The sequence below is a fragment of the Mastacembelus armatus genome, chromosome 9 (assembly GCF_900324485.2).
Source record: "Mastacembelus armatus chromosome 9, fMasArm1.2, whole genome shotgun sequence".
Classification (NCBI taxonomy): Eukaryota; Metazoa; Chordata; class Actinopteri; order Synbranchiformes; family Mastacembelidae; genus Mastacembelus; species Mastacembelus armatus.
The window spans coordinates 20,619,300-20,636,361 of record NC_046641.1 but is presented as its reverse complement, the minus strand read 5'-3'; the positions used below and the strand labels follow the sequence as shown (position 1 = coordinate 20,636,361).

Sequence of the window (17,062 nt, the reverse complement as noted above, 5' to 3'; positions counted from 1 at the left end):
CTCTTTCTTCCTGTCCTACATGCTCTACTGTGTTTTGATTATTGGCTGTGTGTGTGTGTGTGTGTGTGTGTGTGTGTGTGTGTGTGCGTGTGTGCGTGTGTGCGTGTGTGTGTGTGTGTGTGTGTTGGAAATAGAGCAGGATGGGCATTTTGGGGAGGAAGAAGGATCACAGATGGGCCTTGTCAAATCTCTGTACATCTGGCTTTATTCCTGTCCAATGTACACATGCGCGCGCGCGCACACACACACACACACACGCACACATGCACACACACACACACACACACACACACACACACATACATATACTGGTACTTCTATCTTTATGAGGACATTCATTGGCATAATGCATTCGCTAGACCCTTACCTTAACTTTAACCATTACAAAATGCCTAACCTCAACCCTAACCCCTACCCCAAACCTAATTCTAACCCTAACCCTAAAATCAAGTGTTAATCCTAAAACAGGCGTCTGAAAACGTGAGGACTGGACAAAATGTCCTAACTGATGGAATTATGCACAAAATGGTCCTCAAGAAGATAGAAGTCCAAATACACACAAACACACACACACACACACACACACACACATATGTACAATGTACTTTTTCCGAGTCATCAAATGTACATAAGTATATGTGTATATGCATATATGCACATACACTTTTGCAGATTCACTTACCAAACCCCACATGCACATCCATGGACCCACTAGAACACTCACAAATCAAATTCACACATGCACACATTTGCCCACAGATATGCACAGACACAGACGAACTGTGCAGCAGGACACAGCGGGTATGGACTCCTGTTGTGGTTGGTAGTTGCCAACGTAATGAAGCCAGGGAATCTGGACCTTGCCAGGTTTAATGGTAGCCAATGGCATACCAGTGTTTGGATTCCAGGAAGGGCCAACCTTGACTTGTAGTGAAACTTGGATTACGTAACATGTTTTTACAAAAGACTCCTTACATATTAATTATTTTATGATGATGTCATCTTAAAAACCTCAAGTTGATAAAAGGCAAAAACAAAGTATTCTATTTAAATTTAAAATTCATGATTATGGAAAACAAAGAAAAGACATATGACCTGAGATAAAAGAAATGCATTTTTTCCCCTTTCTCTTTGTGAAATTTCGTCCAATTTCAGTGATTCAGTCCAAGGGTCAACCTTTGGTCGCAGGAGAAAGCGCTGCATGTGTGTGTCTGTCTGCATGTGTGTGTCAGCTGTTTCAGGTCCCTGTGCAGGATTGGAACATATGCTTCATAAGACTCCTGTGGACACAAAGACACATGCAGGTCTTTCTACCTCAAGGACAAAAGAATGAGATATTTTTTTAAAAACCTATAGCTTACTGATGTGCTGATGACTCCAGACTAAATTTGAAGACTATCTCTGGCTACATTTCAACCAACCTTTTGTGACTCAACCTTGTGCTACCCTTGCCCCATGATGCAGGTATAACTGCATAATGCTGATCCCTAATGCTATAGTGAGTTTGGCACGAAAATTTGTTTTTATATCATCTTTACAGGCTCTTTTATTTTAGCACTGATGAAACTAGCTGTATATTTTAATCTACTGGTATTCTCAGTCTAGAAATTCTCTTGAGTCCTCACTATTAACAGAGAGGTCTTTGCCTCTTATAGCTAAGCACATACTCAAGATAATTGTGGATTTGTGGACAAATTTTTTTACTTTTCATTTCTTGGCAGTTTTTATCTCAACTTTTACTCCACAGCTTTACTGACACTATACAGTGCACCATGTTAGTAGAGAAGGACATATCCATCTATTGAAAGAGTTTGCTTGGATTTGTCAGGGACAAATATCTTACTACGAGATACGTTGGTGTCATTTGTAATGAAGTGTATGCAGTCATCCTGTGTGACATAAAAATGCCAATTTCTCCGATCTGTCACAATGTGGTATGTGTGTACTTTTTTTCCCCAGATATTTCCCTTTCCTTAGTAATTTTTATCTCACTTTTTTCTTCTTCCTCTGCCTCACTCTTCTTTACTTTATTCTTTTGCGCTCTCTCTCTCTCTCTCTCTCTCTCTCTCTCCGCCTGTCTCGCTCACTCTAAACTTATCCCTATGTGCCCACACACCATAACCAAACCAGCCTGCTTATTCATGTTGCACCGAGGTATCACTTTATTTCTTTGCTATTATTTTTTTGTGAAGTCGCCTCGGTATGACTTGCCCCAGACAGCGCTATGCTGTCCCACCCTCATTATATTTTCACACTTCGCTACCTTACCACACACATATACACATACACACACACAACAGTTGCACACAAGCCAACTGCTGTGTGTGATTTTTGTGCCAGAACAGGTTCAATGGAAATCCTTCCGTCTGTTTTTATATAGAAAAATGCTCTAGTTTTTACCTTTTCTCTGTGGATATATTTTAACTATTCACATTTTTTCTGGTAACCTAACCTCAAACCCTAGCTGCTGACGAACCAGTCTGAACACTACATAAAACATTTTATTTTAGCATTTAACGTGCATATTGTGTTGTTATTATTATTTTGTTTTCAATACATAATCACTTCTGTGTTTCAACATCTTACCACATTATAGTGCTGACAAGTCAAGCAGCTGATGAAAAACAAATACTGAGTGATGGAGGCTAAAGGACATGCATCAAAACTCCTTCCTATGATAGCAATCACTGTAACCCCTTGTCCTCTTTGAAAATGAGATACTGCACCAAAACCCCAGTAAATCTAGGCTTCAAACTCCAAGTCTCTTTAAAATGCCTGGTAAATACAACAGGAAATGAATAAAAACTAAATGTAAATATATGGAAATTTATTGACAAAGAGCAATATGCCATTTTTGATATATGCTGGTGTAATGCTTTTCAAATAGAGATAAAAAAGTGATGCATTAATGTAGAGCCCTGTCTGATGCTGAGTCTATCCCTCTTGAATACATGACTGAGAGCAAATGTGTTTATGCTCCTTTCTCCTTGTAGGGGAGCTGTTAATAATCATTGCGTACTATGGTGCATTTTGTGTCAGCAAGTTGTGATGCATGTGTGAATTTATATGAAAAAGCTGAAAAATCAGTGTGCGCATACAATATTGATGCATTTCACATCAGTGAGACTTAATGAATCTCAAATTGGCACACTTTTTATTGATTTTATTAGATGATTCGGTCATTTGGATTTTACAAATGACACTGTAAGCATTATAAGTCTTTACAGCAATTGCATTAGCTAGTTATGAAAGTCACGTTTTCATAAATATAGTGCAGTTAATCGTTTTGTTTCTTTCTCCACTCCCTCCTCTTGTCCTTCTTTCCTGCTTTTGTCTCTTCACTTATCACTCCTTAGGGTCTAACAGCCAAGCAGGAGCAGCAGGAGTTGGACTAGGAGGAGGGATGGACTCCTCCCAGCCACGTTTCTCCAACTCCCTCCCCACTTACCTCCCTGTCCAATGCCAGTTAAGTGGCACTGACTCCGCCTTCTTCCTACGGGAAGTCAATCAGGAGGTAATGCGAAATGGCAGCTTATCATCACGGACTGAGCCATTCTTTCTTCACCAGCTGGAGCCAGGCATCACGGCCTCACAATCCCTGCCGAGTGTCACTTGCAGCTATGAAAACGTGAGCATTGAACAGCAAATCCCAGTGGAGCTGCTTCAGGGTCCACCACCTCATCTGCTGCCAACGTTTAACCAGGTGACTCTGAACTGGAAGGTCAAAGGTCAAGTGGTGGTGCCCAAGGTGGGGTCAACCCGACCATGGATACAGGTACTGACAGTTTGAAGTTTTTCAGATGTTCATTCTGATATTCTAATGAATAGTGAACACACAACATGTCAGTACAGGTAAAAATAAATCCATTATATTGATCATTGATCAAACAGCTGCTTTGCTTAGAGAATGGGGGAGGACAGTGAAGTGAACCAAAACAATACGAATTTCCTGAAAGACTATAAAATGCTCTAGAGTGAGAGAGTTAGGTGATAATTCTCTCTGAATGTATCACTATAAGCAACACCTTTCATGTTACATTACAGTTCACCTTCAACAAATGTACTTACTATGTAATGTTTTCACTAATTATGGCAGACACTTATTTTCCTTGCCATGGCCAAACCATTTTATCGTTTTGCAAACATGATTAATAATTTTAGCTGTCTGTTACAGTGTGAGAAAGAGAACATTTGTAGTTTTATCTATCTACTGTATCTACTAAACTAACCATTATGACATTAATTTTTTCATCAGGTACTCTTTTACCTGGTAGGGCGGCGTTGGGATGAGCCTGACCCACCTCCTCCATCCCTCCTCCCATGTGTGAGAGCCTTGGCCATTCGTGACATCAGTGAAGCAGCACCCTCGGCAGGCTGCCGCCTTGTGGGACCATCTGGCATCTGTGTTGTCCGTCTGGAGATTCCCCCAGCTTGGTTTACACCACCACAAGTGAGAAAAAGACCACCTGAAGTGACTCTACCATCACTGGATGTGTATTACTCAATTATACCGATGGAAGGAGCTGGACAAGAGTGTCCCTCCATTGTTAATGAGCCATGGAGAAGTCAGAGTGCGAATGTTGGGCCTCTTGGAGCTCTGGGCTTGGGCCTGGGAGGACAGTGGCATCTAGTGGATGGAGGTCTTCAGGACATGCTAAAAGCTGGTTCTGTGGCTATGACCATGGGCCCGGTTTCTGTCAAAGGAGAAAGAATGCGACTGGATGAAAATGTGGAGGTTCTTGTGCCACCCAGTCCTGTTCGGCTTGGGAAGATAGTGGCCTTTGGCATCTACATGAAGACAGATTCAAACATGGAACAGTTTATATTAAGGTGGGAACACAAATGCTTTAATTCTGTCTGTCACACTTTGTCTTTGATATTTTTTCACTTATCTGTGTCTTTCCTTATACCTTCTCTCTCATCTCTCACCTCCTGAGGTTGATGGCTGTCAGCTCTGTATACTCAACCTCCTTCAGGAGCTAGCAATGCAAATAACAACCTCATGAATATTCATGACTGATCCAAGAAAAGAAGGAAACAGAATGAGAAAGGAAGAGGGAAAGGTTGACTGTGAGAGAGTGACTGAAGGTTGGGGAGATGAAAGAATATGCATAAAATTAAAGTAGATAGTGGTTTCTCAAACTGAAAGGTGGTAACAAAATGACTCTCAGGTGTGCTGTAAGAGGTCACCTACATGGTTTCCCACATAAGCAGCAATATGTTTTCACAGGCTCATATCCCAGGAAACAAATTTCTTTTTAGGTTGCTGGCTGAAAATAAGTTTACAACCCCTGATCTAGACTAAGCATGCATATCTGCATCCCATCTCTGCCTCATCATTTCACTGACTTTAGGGATTTCAGTCTGACAAATGACAGATGTGCAAATTTATCATTCTATCCACAGAACATCCCAGCACACAACACTGTTGCTGCATATAGCATTACTCCAACAATATTCTCCCATGAGTTCAAAACTATTGAGAACATTTTAGAGAACATCTTTTTAGGATTTCAGTCTCACATTTATCTGGAAAACCCGCAATCTGGTAATTGGCTCAAGACAACTGACTACTTTTATACCAGTATTAGTATTTTAATCAGTTCAGGTATCTACAGAAGTTGTATAATGGTTCACATTTTACTCACAGGTGCCCTACACCTTTATACTGTGCTTGAATACTTTCTGTGTAGACAGACATGGAGACTAATGGCAGTGGGGAAGTAAAACATTCTTCATCTGATTTTAATTTTTTGTCAATATTTTTTAATTTGTAAAATAAAGCTAATATTATCAACAGGGCCACAGGTGTGCATTACACTGAGCGCATCGTCTCTGAGGTCATTGGCCACTGGAAGAAGAGAACAAATGGCTAGACTGCACTTCGTCTCACTACCTGCTGACAAACACACACATACACACACAGTCGTGCAGAGAGAGGGAAATAAATGCTCTATTGGCATCCTGTACACACCTTTTTTCTCTCTGTCACATACTCACGCACACACTTCTTTACACCACATGCTCAGTCTGTATGTGCTTGTTTGCTGTGTTTTTTCATTTCTGTGTATTTATCACAAAAACACAGTGAAGTGAAGTTGGCCTCTTTGAATGTTCCTACAGATACTCTGTCTCTATTGTTATCATACAACAACCTTGCTATATGTGCGTTTTACGTGTATGCATGTACATGTGTGTCTCTGGTGTTGAGAGGTGTGTGTACAGTATGAGTCTGTGTCTCGCACTCTCTCCCGCTCTCTCTTGCTGTGTGTGTTTGTCCAATCTACCTGCAGCTCTTGCCCTTTGCCCAAGCATACGGTCCCACGGTTAATCTCCCATGTTAGAAGCACAGTCAGACATGTTATAAGCCTTAAGTGGATCTCATTCTTGTATGTGAGTGTGTGTATGTGTGACACATAATAAGACTTAAGTGTGCTCCATCTCACTTAGGTGATGTGATTATGATTAACTCCTGAGGAGGTAACACGGAGTGAGGACAGGTAAGAGACAGAAAGAAAAGGCGCAAGAAGGAATGAAAAAAAAAAAAGGAGCAAAAGAAGAGGTTGAAACCTGACATAGGAAAGACAGAAGAGAAAAGCTTCCTTCACTTGCAGCTCTTCCAAAAGGGGATCATGCAAGGACAGAGGATCTGAGATTCACACATTACTCTCATAAATGCATCACATTAGATTGTGCAACTTTGCTGTATCACCTGTGGCTGGGCTTGTAGCTTTACATTCATGGTTCTGTCTCTTTGTGGTGAACCTACATGCCTGTGGACAACTAGCTAAAAAACACATTTAAGCCAGAGTTCATCTCCTTTGTCCTAATATGTAACTGTAGGGAGGGAGCAGCACACATGCATTTCTCTGACTCCCTGATACACAGTAGCTACAGTGCTACTCTAGGACTTATTATAGATGTAGTGTCATTGTCATTGCTTGGCACTGAATTAAATTGATGCAGATAGACAATTATACATGTTTACAGCTGAAAGCGCAACAGATGTGCTAGATAAGTCTGTAATTGGCTTAGCTATTAGCTATTAATAAACAGCCAAACAACCCTGAATACCATGGACCAAACTTATAAATTGACTCTTTCTGCCTTAACCAAGATTCACTTTGAAAGGAAAAAGAAGATTGTTATTGTTCGCATTGCTTACAATGATTTTAACTTAAGAAAAAACTAAAGTTTTCATACCAGCCTGTTGTATCATAAATTTTTAGTCACATCATATTAGTTGCATGCGGGTTATCAAACAGTTGTAATTGCAGAGGTTCAATTTTATCACTGATAAAGGTATGAAGGTACATGCATATTATTTTGTTGTATTTTACTGATTGGAACATCATTAAAAATGACAGAAAAAAGAAAATGGCATTTAGACAGCATGCATGGTGGTTTATACATACATTAATATACAGGATTAGTGGTTTGCTTTTTCACCAAGCAGACCTATAATGCAGTCTGTTTTTCTGGTGACCTACCCAAAGACACTGTCAAAAAGCACATCTGTTCCTTCCAGTGTAATTGTATTTCCATTTCCTTTTCTACTTCTGATGTATTGGTAATGTGGCTTTTGCTACATTCCTGCTCCTCAATTCATATGATACCTTTTCAGCTTCCTCCATAAGTGTAATAGACAGCTCTTCCTGTGTGCCAGAGGACAGGCCTACAAAAACATAGCTTTTATTGCTGATGCTTTACCAGAGTTTAATGCAGTAAAAAGGGACATTTCAAATTAAAGTTTCCTTTCTTTATTATTTTTTTTCATTTTTTATTTTAGAAATGATGCCGAGCTCCAGCATTGTTAATGTTAAGGCCATCCCATAACTGTTGTTGATTAATCTGTTGATGGAGCCTCTGATTCAAGCTTTATGTTGTTTGTAAAAGCATAAAAATATTTTTCTATTGTGTGATTGTACTGGTATGCCTCTGATGTGACATTTACCTTAAAAGCTAGATTGTGTTTCTCATACATGCATTAATCCTACATCAGTTGAGTGGAAAATGGTTTTGGCTGCAGCCCCAGAGTATTTACTGTAGTGGTTGCAGTGGTTGCAATAGAACGTCGATGCTTTGTTTCTGTAAGAATTTCAGCATTTTTCAGCAACAGAAATGTTGACAGACTGAGGGTCAAAGTGATTAGTAACTCCCTCATTAAAAGTTGCTGTCTTGAACTGTGTGCTATCATTGTTTGGTTAGTTAATTACAGAGATGATTACTGATGATGGGATAAATGTTATGTATGTTTATCTGAGACTATGCAGGCAGAATAAGACATTGATTATCAAAAACGCAAACAGGTTTATCTTTTTATCTGATTTTGTGTGACTCGTACTATAATAGTCATGTGTTTTCGGTTTGTGAGTTTGTATGCCAACTGCATTTATTATCTCATTAGTTATTTCTGCGTGTTTGCCTCTGTGTGTGTAGAGATTAGTGGATTTTTCTTGGGATCAGAGGAGTGATGTACTTCTAAGGACCAGCTAGTCCTCTTGGGTGATTACATTGCACGCATACACTTTGCCCTCTGTGTTTCTTACACACACACACACACACACACACACACACACACAGAATGCCCAGGATGCTTTCATTCAAAGCTCCACCATTGATTTAACTGAAATGACCTTTCACCATCAAGGAGGCAGAATTATTTGTTTTTGTGTATCTGTATGTGGTTTTAAGTAAACAAGTGACTGCTAATGTAATTGTGCTCTTTTCATTGTGCATCTGCTTTGATATACATTTATTTGTTTTACTTTACTAGCTTTATGTGTATCGTGAGTGTACTTTCTGAGTCATGGCGTGTACTTTATGTGCCCTCTTCTGATGACGTGATTCTCTCTTTGTTTATCTCTCTGCCTCTTTATTTGTGTTTGTTTGTCTGTGTCCTTATGTCTCTGCAGTTCTTTGTGTTGAAACCCCACCCATTCCGCAACTGACAAATGAATTTTATGCAGTCCTGAAAAGGCACAAAAGATAAAATGAGAATTAGATGCATTTCTTCCAGCTGGGATGAAGCCAATAAATAGGCTTCTGGGGTGTTAAAAAACCCACACACTACCAACAAAATGGAAGTATTCCCTTCATAAATTGACTGATAGCATTAGAGTTGTTTTTGTTTTGGGTTTATTTAATTAATTAATTTTTTTGTCTGACTTGCTTCATTCATCCAAACACATGAGTTCATTCTATTATATTAGGCAATTTTTTCCTACTGTACTACTTTTTGGACCTTCATTGAGCTTCTAGTTGTATGTAAACAGTCTTGCATGATTATTGACTGATGGCAAAGTCACACACTCTGTCATATCCTCTCTCTTCCAACAGTAAGATATTTAGAGATGTCTCGTGGATCAATGTAGTTATCAGCCAAAAATCAGCTATGTGATTCTGGTAAACTGTCTACTGGCAAAGTTGAGGAAAATATGGAGCCAAAAATCACTGTACATTGGAAGAATACAGTATGTGGTAGTGATTACTACAATAACAAACATGGCCACACAAAACACTGTGTTAATGTTTGAAAAATATTTGAAATGTATAGATCTAGTTTACTCCGGGTACTCCGGTTTCCTCCCACAGTCCAAAAAGTTAAGTTATTTACCGTTATTAGTCCCACAATGGGGAGATTACATTACCCACCCAAAGTGCACACACACAGCAGTGAACACACACCCAGAGCAGTGGGCAGCCATTGCTGCGGCGCCCGGGGAGCAGTTGGGGGTTCGGTTATCTTGCTCACTTCAGTCGTGATATTGAAGGTGGAGAGAGCGCTGGCTATTCACTCCACCCCACCGACAATTCCTGCCGGTCATGAGACTCAAACCCACAACTTTCAGGTTACAAGTCTGACTATCTCTCTATCTCTATCCATTAGGCCACGACTGCCCGAAACATGCATGTTAGGTTGATTGGTGACTCTAAATTGCCCAGGAATGGGTGTGAGTGTGTATGGTTGTTTGTCTCTGTGTGTCTCTGTGTGGCAGGAATAAGCGGGTATAGATAATGGATGGATGGATGGATGCATAAATCTACAATCCAAATAACCAGTCAATGTTTTTACCTACAGCCCTAGTCTTGTAATGTACAGTAGCCACCAAATAGCCAGAAAAACCATCCAGGAAAAAAATCCATCTCCCAGTCAGTCTCTCATAAGCTTTATGTTTTTTTGTGGAGCAACTATGTGTCCTGTTTTTTGGGATTTTTTACTGCTATTTATTATACTCTTTAAAGGAAATCTTTCACAACCCTTGGATAGGAGCTCATTTCTTTCTCCATTCTCTATTCCAGTGTCTGCTTACTCAGAAGCAGCACTCTAAATAATCACCCTGGCCATTAAATTGGACGCAACACACCATGCAGTTGTATTCACATGTATATGTCTCTCTAGTCCAGTGCACTCTCACAGCACCATTATTGTCATTAAATTGCCACTTGCCTGTTGCTTTAACATTAATCCATACTGTGAGTAAGAAGACGGTTGTAGTTGTCACATTGAATTAAGTAAAATGCAGTCCATGAAGGGTTGCTGGGGCAATTCTCTATAATAACTGAGGGATGTTTCTCCATATAATGCAATAGTCTTGTCATTCTACAGAAATTAATGGATACTTTGAAAGTAAACGAAAGAAAGGTTTAGTCAGTAATCAAGAGTGAGGAGACTGTAACATAGTGATAAAGGAACTGGGTACAAGAGTATTAAGAAGAGATTTTTCAGACAAATACATTCATTTTCATCTGTATTCCTGGATAAGGAACAGGGAGGCTGAACCTTCACATGCATACACAATTCAATACATGGTGCTGTGGTCACCATATGTGGTCAAGCTTCAATGCCAGGCTTTAAACCCCAATGAGATATTATGTGTCTGTCCAAATTTACTTGATGTACATCAACTTCATGTAATGCGTCATAACTGTGCTAGCAAAGTAAAGTAGCTATATCTACTCTCCATCTGAATATTTTCATTTACCATTTCAATATGTTGCTGATTTGTACTGTATTCTATGGTTCTATGCACCTATCATTTTCTGTTCTAATATTAAAGAAAGGGTGGTTTGATGGCAGCTCTCTGCAGGCAATTTGGAGCCCTTTTCTCTCACTCACTTAAGTGAAAGTGCAGGGACTGATTAAAAACTGTGGGCTGAAGTTGAAGTTTAAGAGGTCATTGCTATTAACAGCTTAATGCTTTGATAGGGAATAAAATGAGGGCTTGTGGGAATACAGGGATATCTACACCCAAACTTCTGTCATGCACAAATGTACATGGAGAGACATGTTATGTTTCACAAACACAACAAATACATTCTTTTTAAATATTGCACATGAACTCTTTCAATTTTGACTTCTTTTTTTTTTTACTGTAAAGTCAACTTGTTTATGTTGTGGTTACTTCTAAATGGTGTCATTTGTGCCAAGTTGGATTAACTGTATCTCTGAAATGATATTGCGCTGAAGGACCTGTAAATCTAAGTGCAGTAATTGTTTTTAAAATTGTTTCTTAAAGTCTTGAATAGAACTTGACTTTCACCAAAGAGAATCTCTTAAATATTTCAGTTTCAAGGTATTTAGGCATTAATGTAATCAAAATGACTTAAATATGACATATATGCCTGCTGCTAACTGGTGTTATCTCTTACTCTCTGTTTTCCCTTACGAATACAACAAAGTCAGCAACTAACAAAATATGAACTGGTTAACATGCTAAGACTGAACATATAGACACATGTCAACGCCTACTCTCCTAAACCCCCACAGTCATGGTATCATCCATTATTCCCTCAATCCAGCCTGCACTATCATTTCGTCAACAGAATTCTTCTTTCTCTCCTCCCTATCCTTCAATTTCCCTGTCACCACATTGCTTTCTTCCTTCTGTTTTCTCTCTCGTTCTCTTTTTCCATCTCAGATCAATCATGAATATTCATGAGGGTGTTATTTGCATTGCTGGCTCCTGAAAGAGGCTGAGTATACAAAGGTGACAGCCATCAACCTCGGGATAGCGCCAGTGTTTGTGTGTTGTGGGGCTCTGCATGTGTGAGGGTGAAAAAAATAGACAGAGGTAGACATAGAAGTGGAGATGAAAATGAGGAGAGAGTAAAAGGAACAGATTCAGAGAGCATGAGCTCTGTGTGTATTTTCACTGTCTCTTTCAAAAAGATTGACATTTTTGCTGAAATAATTCATTTATCTTAATTCTTGTGCATTTGAACTGAATTTGAAACAGTTTTGCTTTAACTCAGTTTCTCACAGTATTCCATTTCATATATGCACAACAGTGGGACTGCACACATTAGTTTAGTCTTCTTCACACAGATTTCCTCAGCTCCTCTTGACTTCCACCATTCTTCTGTCTCTTCTCTTCGTTTCATTGCTTGCCCTTATCACTCTTTGAGTCTGGGTCTGCCAAGGCTAGTTGGAGGATGCTTGATATGCAAATGCCAGGCCTGTTATTGTGCTGTGTTTATTGTTCATGCCACTCCCTGTTGCAGAATAGAAGTGTCCAATTTAGAAACAGTGCTCCTCTGTACTGGTACCTGCATTCCTCTGTGTCGGGGATGCTCGGATTAGCACATTTTCAGCTAAGTCGTAGATGTGTGTGCTTTTCTATGTATTTGAGCATTTACCTCTAAGTTACCCCAGGAGTTTTAAAATGGAGTTTGGGGATAAGTTTGTTTTTATTTTAACAAGCTAGAGAAAAAACTGTTGATATTTTTACTAACAGTGAAATCCTCTCCTGCAGCTTCTCACCCTGTGACTCAAATAACATTTTTATTTTCTTGGCCTGGGACCCAGGCTCATGAAAACATATTGTCTGTTTTATTATTCTGGGACCCTCTTGAAATAAGCTACAGATGTTCCTATTGTAGAAGTCCCAATTTTTACTGCTTGCTGGCTGAACCACAGCTGCACTTTGGCTCGGTCTCCGGAAAGGGGATTTTTTTTATAGTTACTATATGGCACATGGTGTGGAGCTAAAATGTTTTTTTTTTTTCTTTCAAAACATTTATTTTGTTCTTGGAAATAATTGTATATTCAGGATGAATGCAGTTAGGGAGCCTTGGGGTTTGAATTTCAGTTTTTAAAAAAGTGGAGCGTTAAAAGTGTTTCAGATGCAAAGTGTCAAAGCTCAGGTTCAGATTTTAAATCTGAAATCTCGGTTTTCCACCCAGTAAACAGAAATGAAGAAGGGATTAAAACAAGAACATCTGGTAAACACTGTTCCAGTTATTTGTAGGTCCAACAGAAGCGATTTATTTAGTATAGTATACCCACTGCATCAATGCCTGCACCTCCGTGAGTCCCAGGTTTTCCCTTAAACCTAATTTATAAAATAGAGCTTTAGTAATATGTAACCTAGACAACTAAAAACTTGTACTTCCCAACTAAATTTAGAAAGTTTTAGGTCCAACTGAGCATCAGCATTTTGTTCCCACTGGAGTAGAACAGTGGCTGCCTAACCTCATTCCAAAGCTTGTTGCCACAGCAGCTCCACACTCACACTTTTCCCTGAAGGACACTAAACAAAATATTATGGAAAACCAACAAATAAAGCCTGTGAGGCTGGTTATATGTGTCCTTAAAAAAATCTTTTCATGGACCTGTACCTGACCCATTAGGTAATTCATCCATCCATCCGTCTTGTAAGTCTTGTTCTACACCTTTTAGCAGAATGCCTAACACCTGCCCTGTGGCTCCATTTTGGTCACAAAGTTGATTTGTTTAGGGTGAACTGCATCTACAAGGCTCTCTCTTATTGCAGAATCATACAGTACCGTTCTTTAGAACCTTATACATGGCAAATTACTTCCTACTGAAAGTAGCATACTTATCTGCTTAACCCATTGCACGTATTTAGTTCCTTTCTTTCCATTATTCTTTCAGTGATGTACTTTTGCTTTAGTTGTCTCTCTGAAGAATATGCATTGTAGCTGAAACATTAGCTTATAGTTTGGAATAAAGTCTAGGCTGCACTCTGTCGATTGTGCTGCTGTTGTTCGCAGGCTTCCTCTTTTATGAATAAATGTCCATCTTGTTCAGTCCACTTTCTTTAAGTTTAGGCACGACATCTATAGCTCATCTTGACTGCAGTTCTCAATATCGCATGAGATATTTTGAGAAAATGATTAACACCGTTGCAGGTGTGATCATCTTTTATTGTGGTTGAATTTGTAATTATTTTTATTGCTAATAATATACATAAATTTAGATTTTATAGATTTAAAACCTGAAAGGGTTCATACAGTATGTGCAAAAATGGTTTCAACTGTGTCAACACTCAGGCTTGATTCTCAGACCGCCAAAACATGTACTTGGAAAAATAAAGAAGCTAGTTTTGACTATTTTCGTTTCACATAGTAACCCTATTTGTGCTCAGTCAAGTGTGACTGTCGTCCTCTCCCCTTTCAGCTAACGTTCAGCTGTTGAATGGCTGTTGCATTTACCCACTGAGCCAGTGAACACCTTCAAAATTGTACAGAACTTTTATTTCACACGTGCTTGCTCACTTACCATGGCAGTAATAGCCCATGTTTCATTGCAGAAAGCATGACTGCACAGTGTAGACAAATCAGTCTGTAGAACCTTCCTTTAGGTGTTTTCAGCAGCGTAGGTTTCTCAAATGTCTCACCAAAAGCATATCAGGCATCAGATCCAAGAAATAAAGCATTGCATGAGTATTTAACTTCAACTAATCTGTGCTCAAGATTTCAGATCAAACTTATTCACTGATGTGTTTGACTCTGAGCTGTGTAATCTCCAAACATGCCCACCTCAAAATAAGGCTGTTATTCTTCATTCCAGACACGTTACAGTACATCCCTGTAGATTATATACAGTTTGGTGGACCTTTAAAACACAATACATAAATCCTTCAAGTACTCCCACCAATGTCTCACAAAGTAGTAATCACTGGATTTTTTCTTCTTTTCTTTTCATTGGACCTCTCTATACTTTTTGATCTTTTTTAAGGTCACACGGATGTTCTGTCACAGAACACTGTTGCTTTGACCCTTATGATGTGTGATATGGGAAATTTAAGCTTGCTGGATAAGAGCATCACCTTATAAGTGCCTTAAACTTTAATGACTGAATTATTTATTAATGAAGGAGCTGAAGAACCCCTAAAGTCCTTGTAGATTTTTGAGCATGGAAGTGGTTATCGATGACTCAGTTGGGGAAATACCAACAGAATGTGGCTTACTGTGTGTCTAGCTGCCGACGATCCAGCAGAATTTCAGTTTTTCCAATTAAGGTGCACCAGATCTTTAGAGGAATGGGATGCCTTCTTTCAAATTTGATACTGAGATTTTCTGAGGAATAAGCTTTCTGTTATTTTTATTAATCAGATACTTGCTAATTCAAATAAAAACACAAACTTTCATTTATCTTTTATGCTGTCAACTTGATCATTGGTAAAGCCATTTCAGCTTATCAGTCTACATTTACTGAATTTTTATTAATTAATTAATTTTTTATTATTCATATTTCAATGTTTTTTTCTTGTTTTTACCTCTAATATTTATGATCACGTTTATTGCAAAGCAGTTTAGCCATGAGAGGCAGTTAATTGTTGAACTTGAACTAAAATCTAATTTAGAACAGATGCTTTCTGTTGCTGGGGTATGTATGAATCCGTGGCTGGTTCCATGATTGACCACCGTGCTTCATGTTTGCTCGTTTATCAGTGCTAATTTGCCCGGCTAATCTCCCCATTAAGCTCAGTGAGAACATTAGCCTAGCAAATTAGCACTGATGAATGGGCTATTATTCATAGCAAAGTCTCCACTTCTACTTGCCTGTCTCATTTTTTGTTTCCTTTCTTTCTTGTCTTTCTCTTCCTCCCTTCTTTTTTCATCTTCTGCACTAAGTCTTTACAAAATTCTGTGGAAGTGACTTCACTGCCTTTAACTGTGGAACACTAAGTAATAGATAAGACAGTTTTATTAGCTTAGTCCGTACCATTGAGAAACCTGTTACAACAGTGGTTAAGTTCCAGTGTATTGTATTAATTGTGAATTTGGGATCAGTTTGGACCATTATAGATTTAACATTGCATAGGTTTATACCATTGTTGGTTGAGTAGCTTGTTGATGAACAAAGGCCTAACTGATGCCTGTACTCTATAGTAAATTTTCCACAGTCTTTTCTTCTTCATAAAGCCTCATCTACTCTAACCTTGGCAAGACTTAAGAAAAATGGTCCAGGTGACACACATTTAAACACATGTACAACCTCTCACACACACATACTGTGAGTATTTTAAAGTTGTGTATCGTAGCTGATTTGATGCCCTTCCTGTTTTCAGCCCCTGAATGTAGTCTCAGTTATGTTGTTTTTCCAGTTCTGTTTTCTGCATACACACACATTACCTGCTGTATGTATATACAGTACATGCACAACCAAAGAATGTAAAAGAAGAAAAGAAAAACTTGTGAGGTGAAAAAGGAGGAAGATCGGGAAAAGGAGTGATGGCAGGTGAAAATGAGGCGAGGGGTGGCAATAGATTAGAGAAGAACAGAAAAGGGAAGTTAAAAAGTGAAGGCAGTTTTCATCTCCTTCATTTCTCTGTCTATAGACCATCTGTTACTGACTGTTGGTCTTTCCTCCTCCCTTTGTCTAATTATCTGTCTCCCCCTCATTTCTCATAACTCTTTGTCTATTGTCTCTCTCATGTTCTCCTTCTTTCTCTTGCTCTGTCCATTTCTCCTAATTAGTATTTATTATGTGTGCTGTACAGTCAGCTAATTAATTAAAGTAGTCATCTTGTGATTAGTTGTGGAACATCCTTGTGGAAGGACTCATCTTTATCTGTCCATGGAACATGATCCACATAGATACCTTAGACACACACACACGGATTGTATTGTGGTCTGTAAAGGCATCATTGACATGCTTCCTTCTTAGAAGGAAAAACCAAATACCTAGTGCCTTTTCCAGTGTAGCACATTTCCTGTAAAACTGTTTAAGCTGTTTGGAAACTTCAATGAGTGGCAATTTGACATATCATAGACAATCTCTGTGTACATAGTATTTGCTTTCACTCAAATC

At 38.9% G+C, this 17,062-nt stretch overlaps 1 protein-coding gene across 1 annotated transcript in view; it reads left to right on the top strand.

Annotated features, from left to right (window-relative positions):
- LOC113138321 (transmembrane protein 132C) overlaps positions 1–17,062 on the top strand; it is a 199,736-nt gene that overhangs the window by 65,755 nt on the left and 116,919 nt on the right. The window contains exons 2-3 of the mRNA XM_026320639.1: positions 3,357–3,775; positions 4,256–4,830. Of these exons, the coding sequence (XP_026176424.1) occupies positions 3,404–3,775; positions 4,256–4,830 (947 nt within the window). The 5' untranslated portion in view covers positions 3,357–3,403. The remainder of the gene's footprint in view (positions 1–3,356; positions 3,776–4,255; positions 4,831–17,062) is intronic.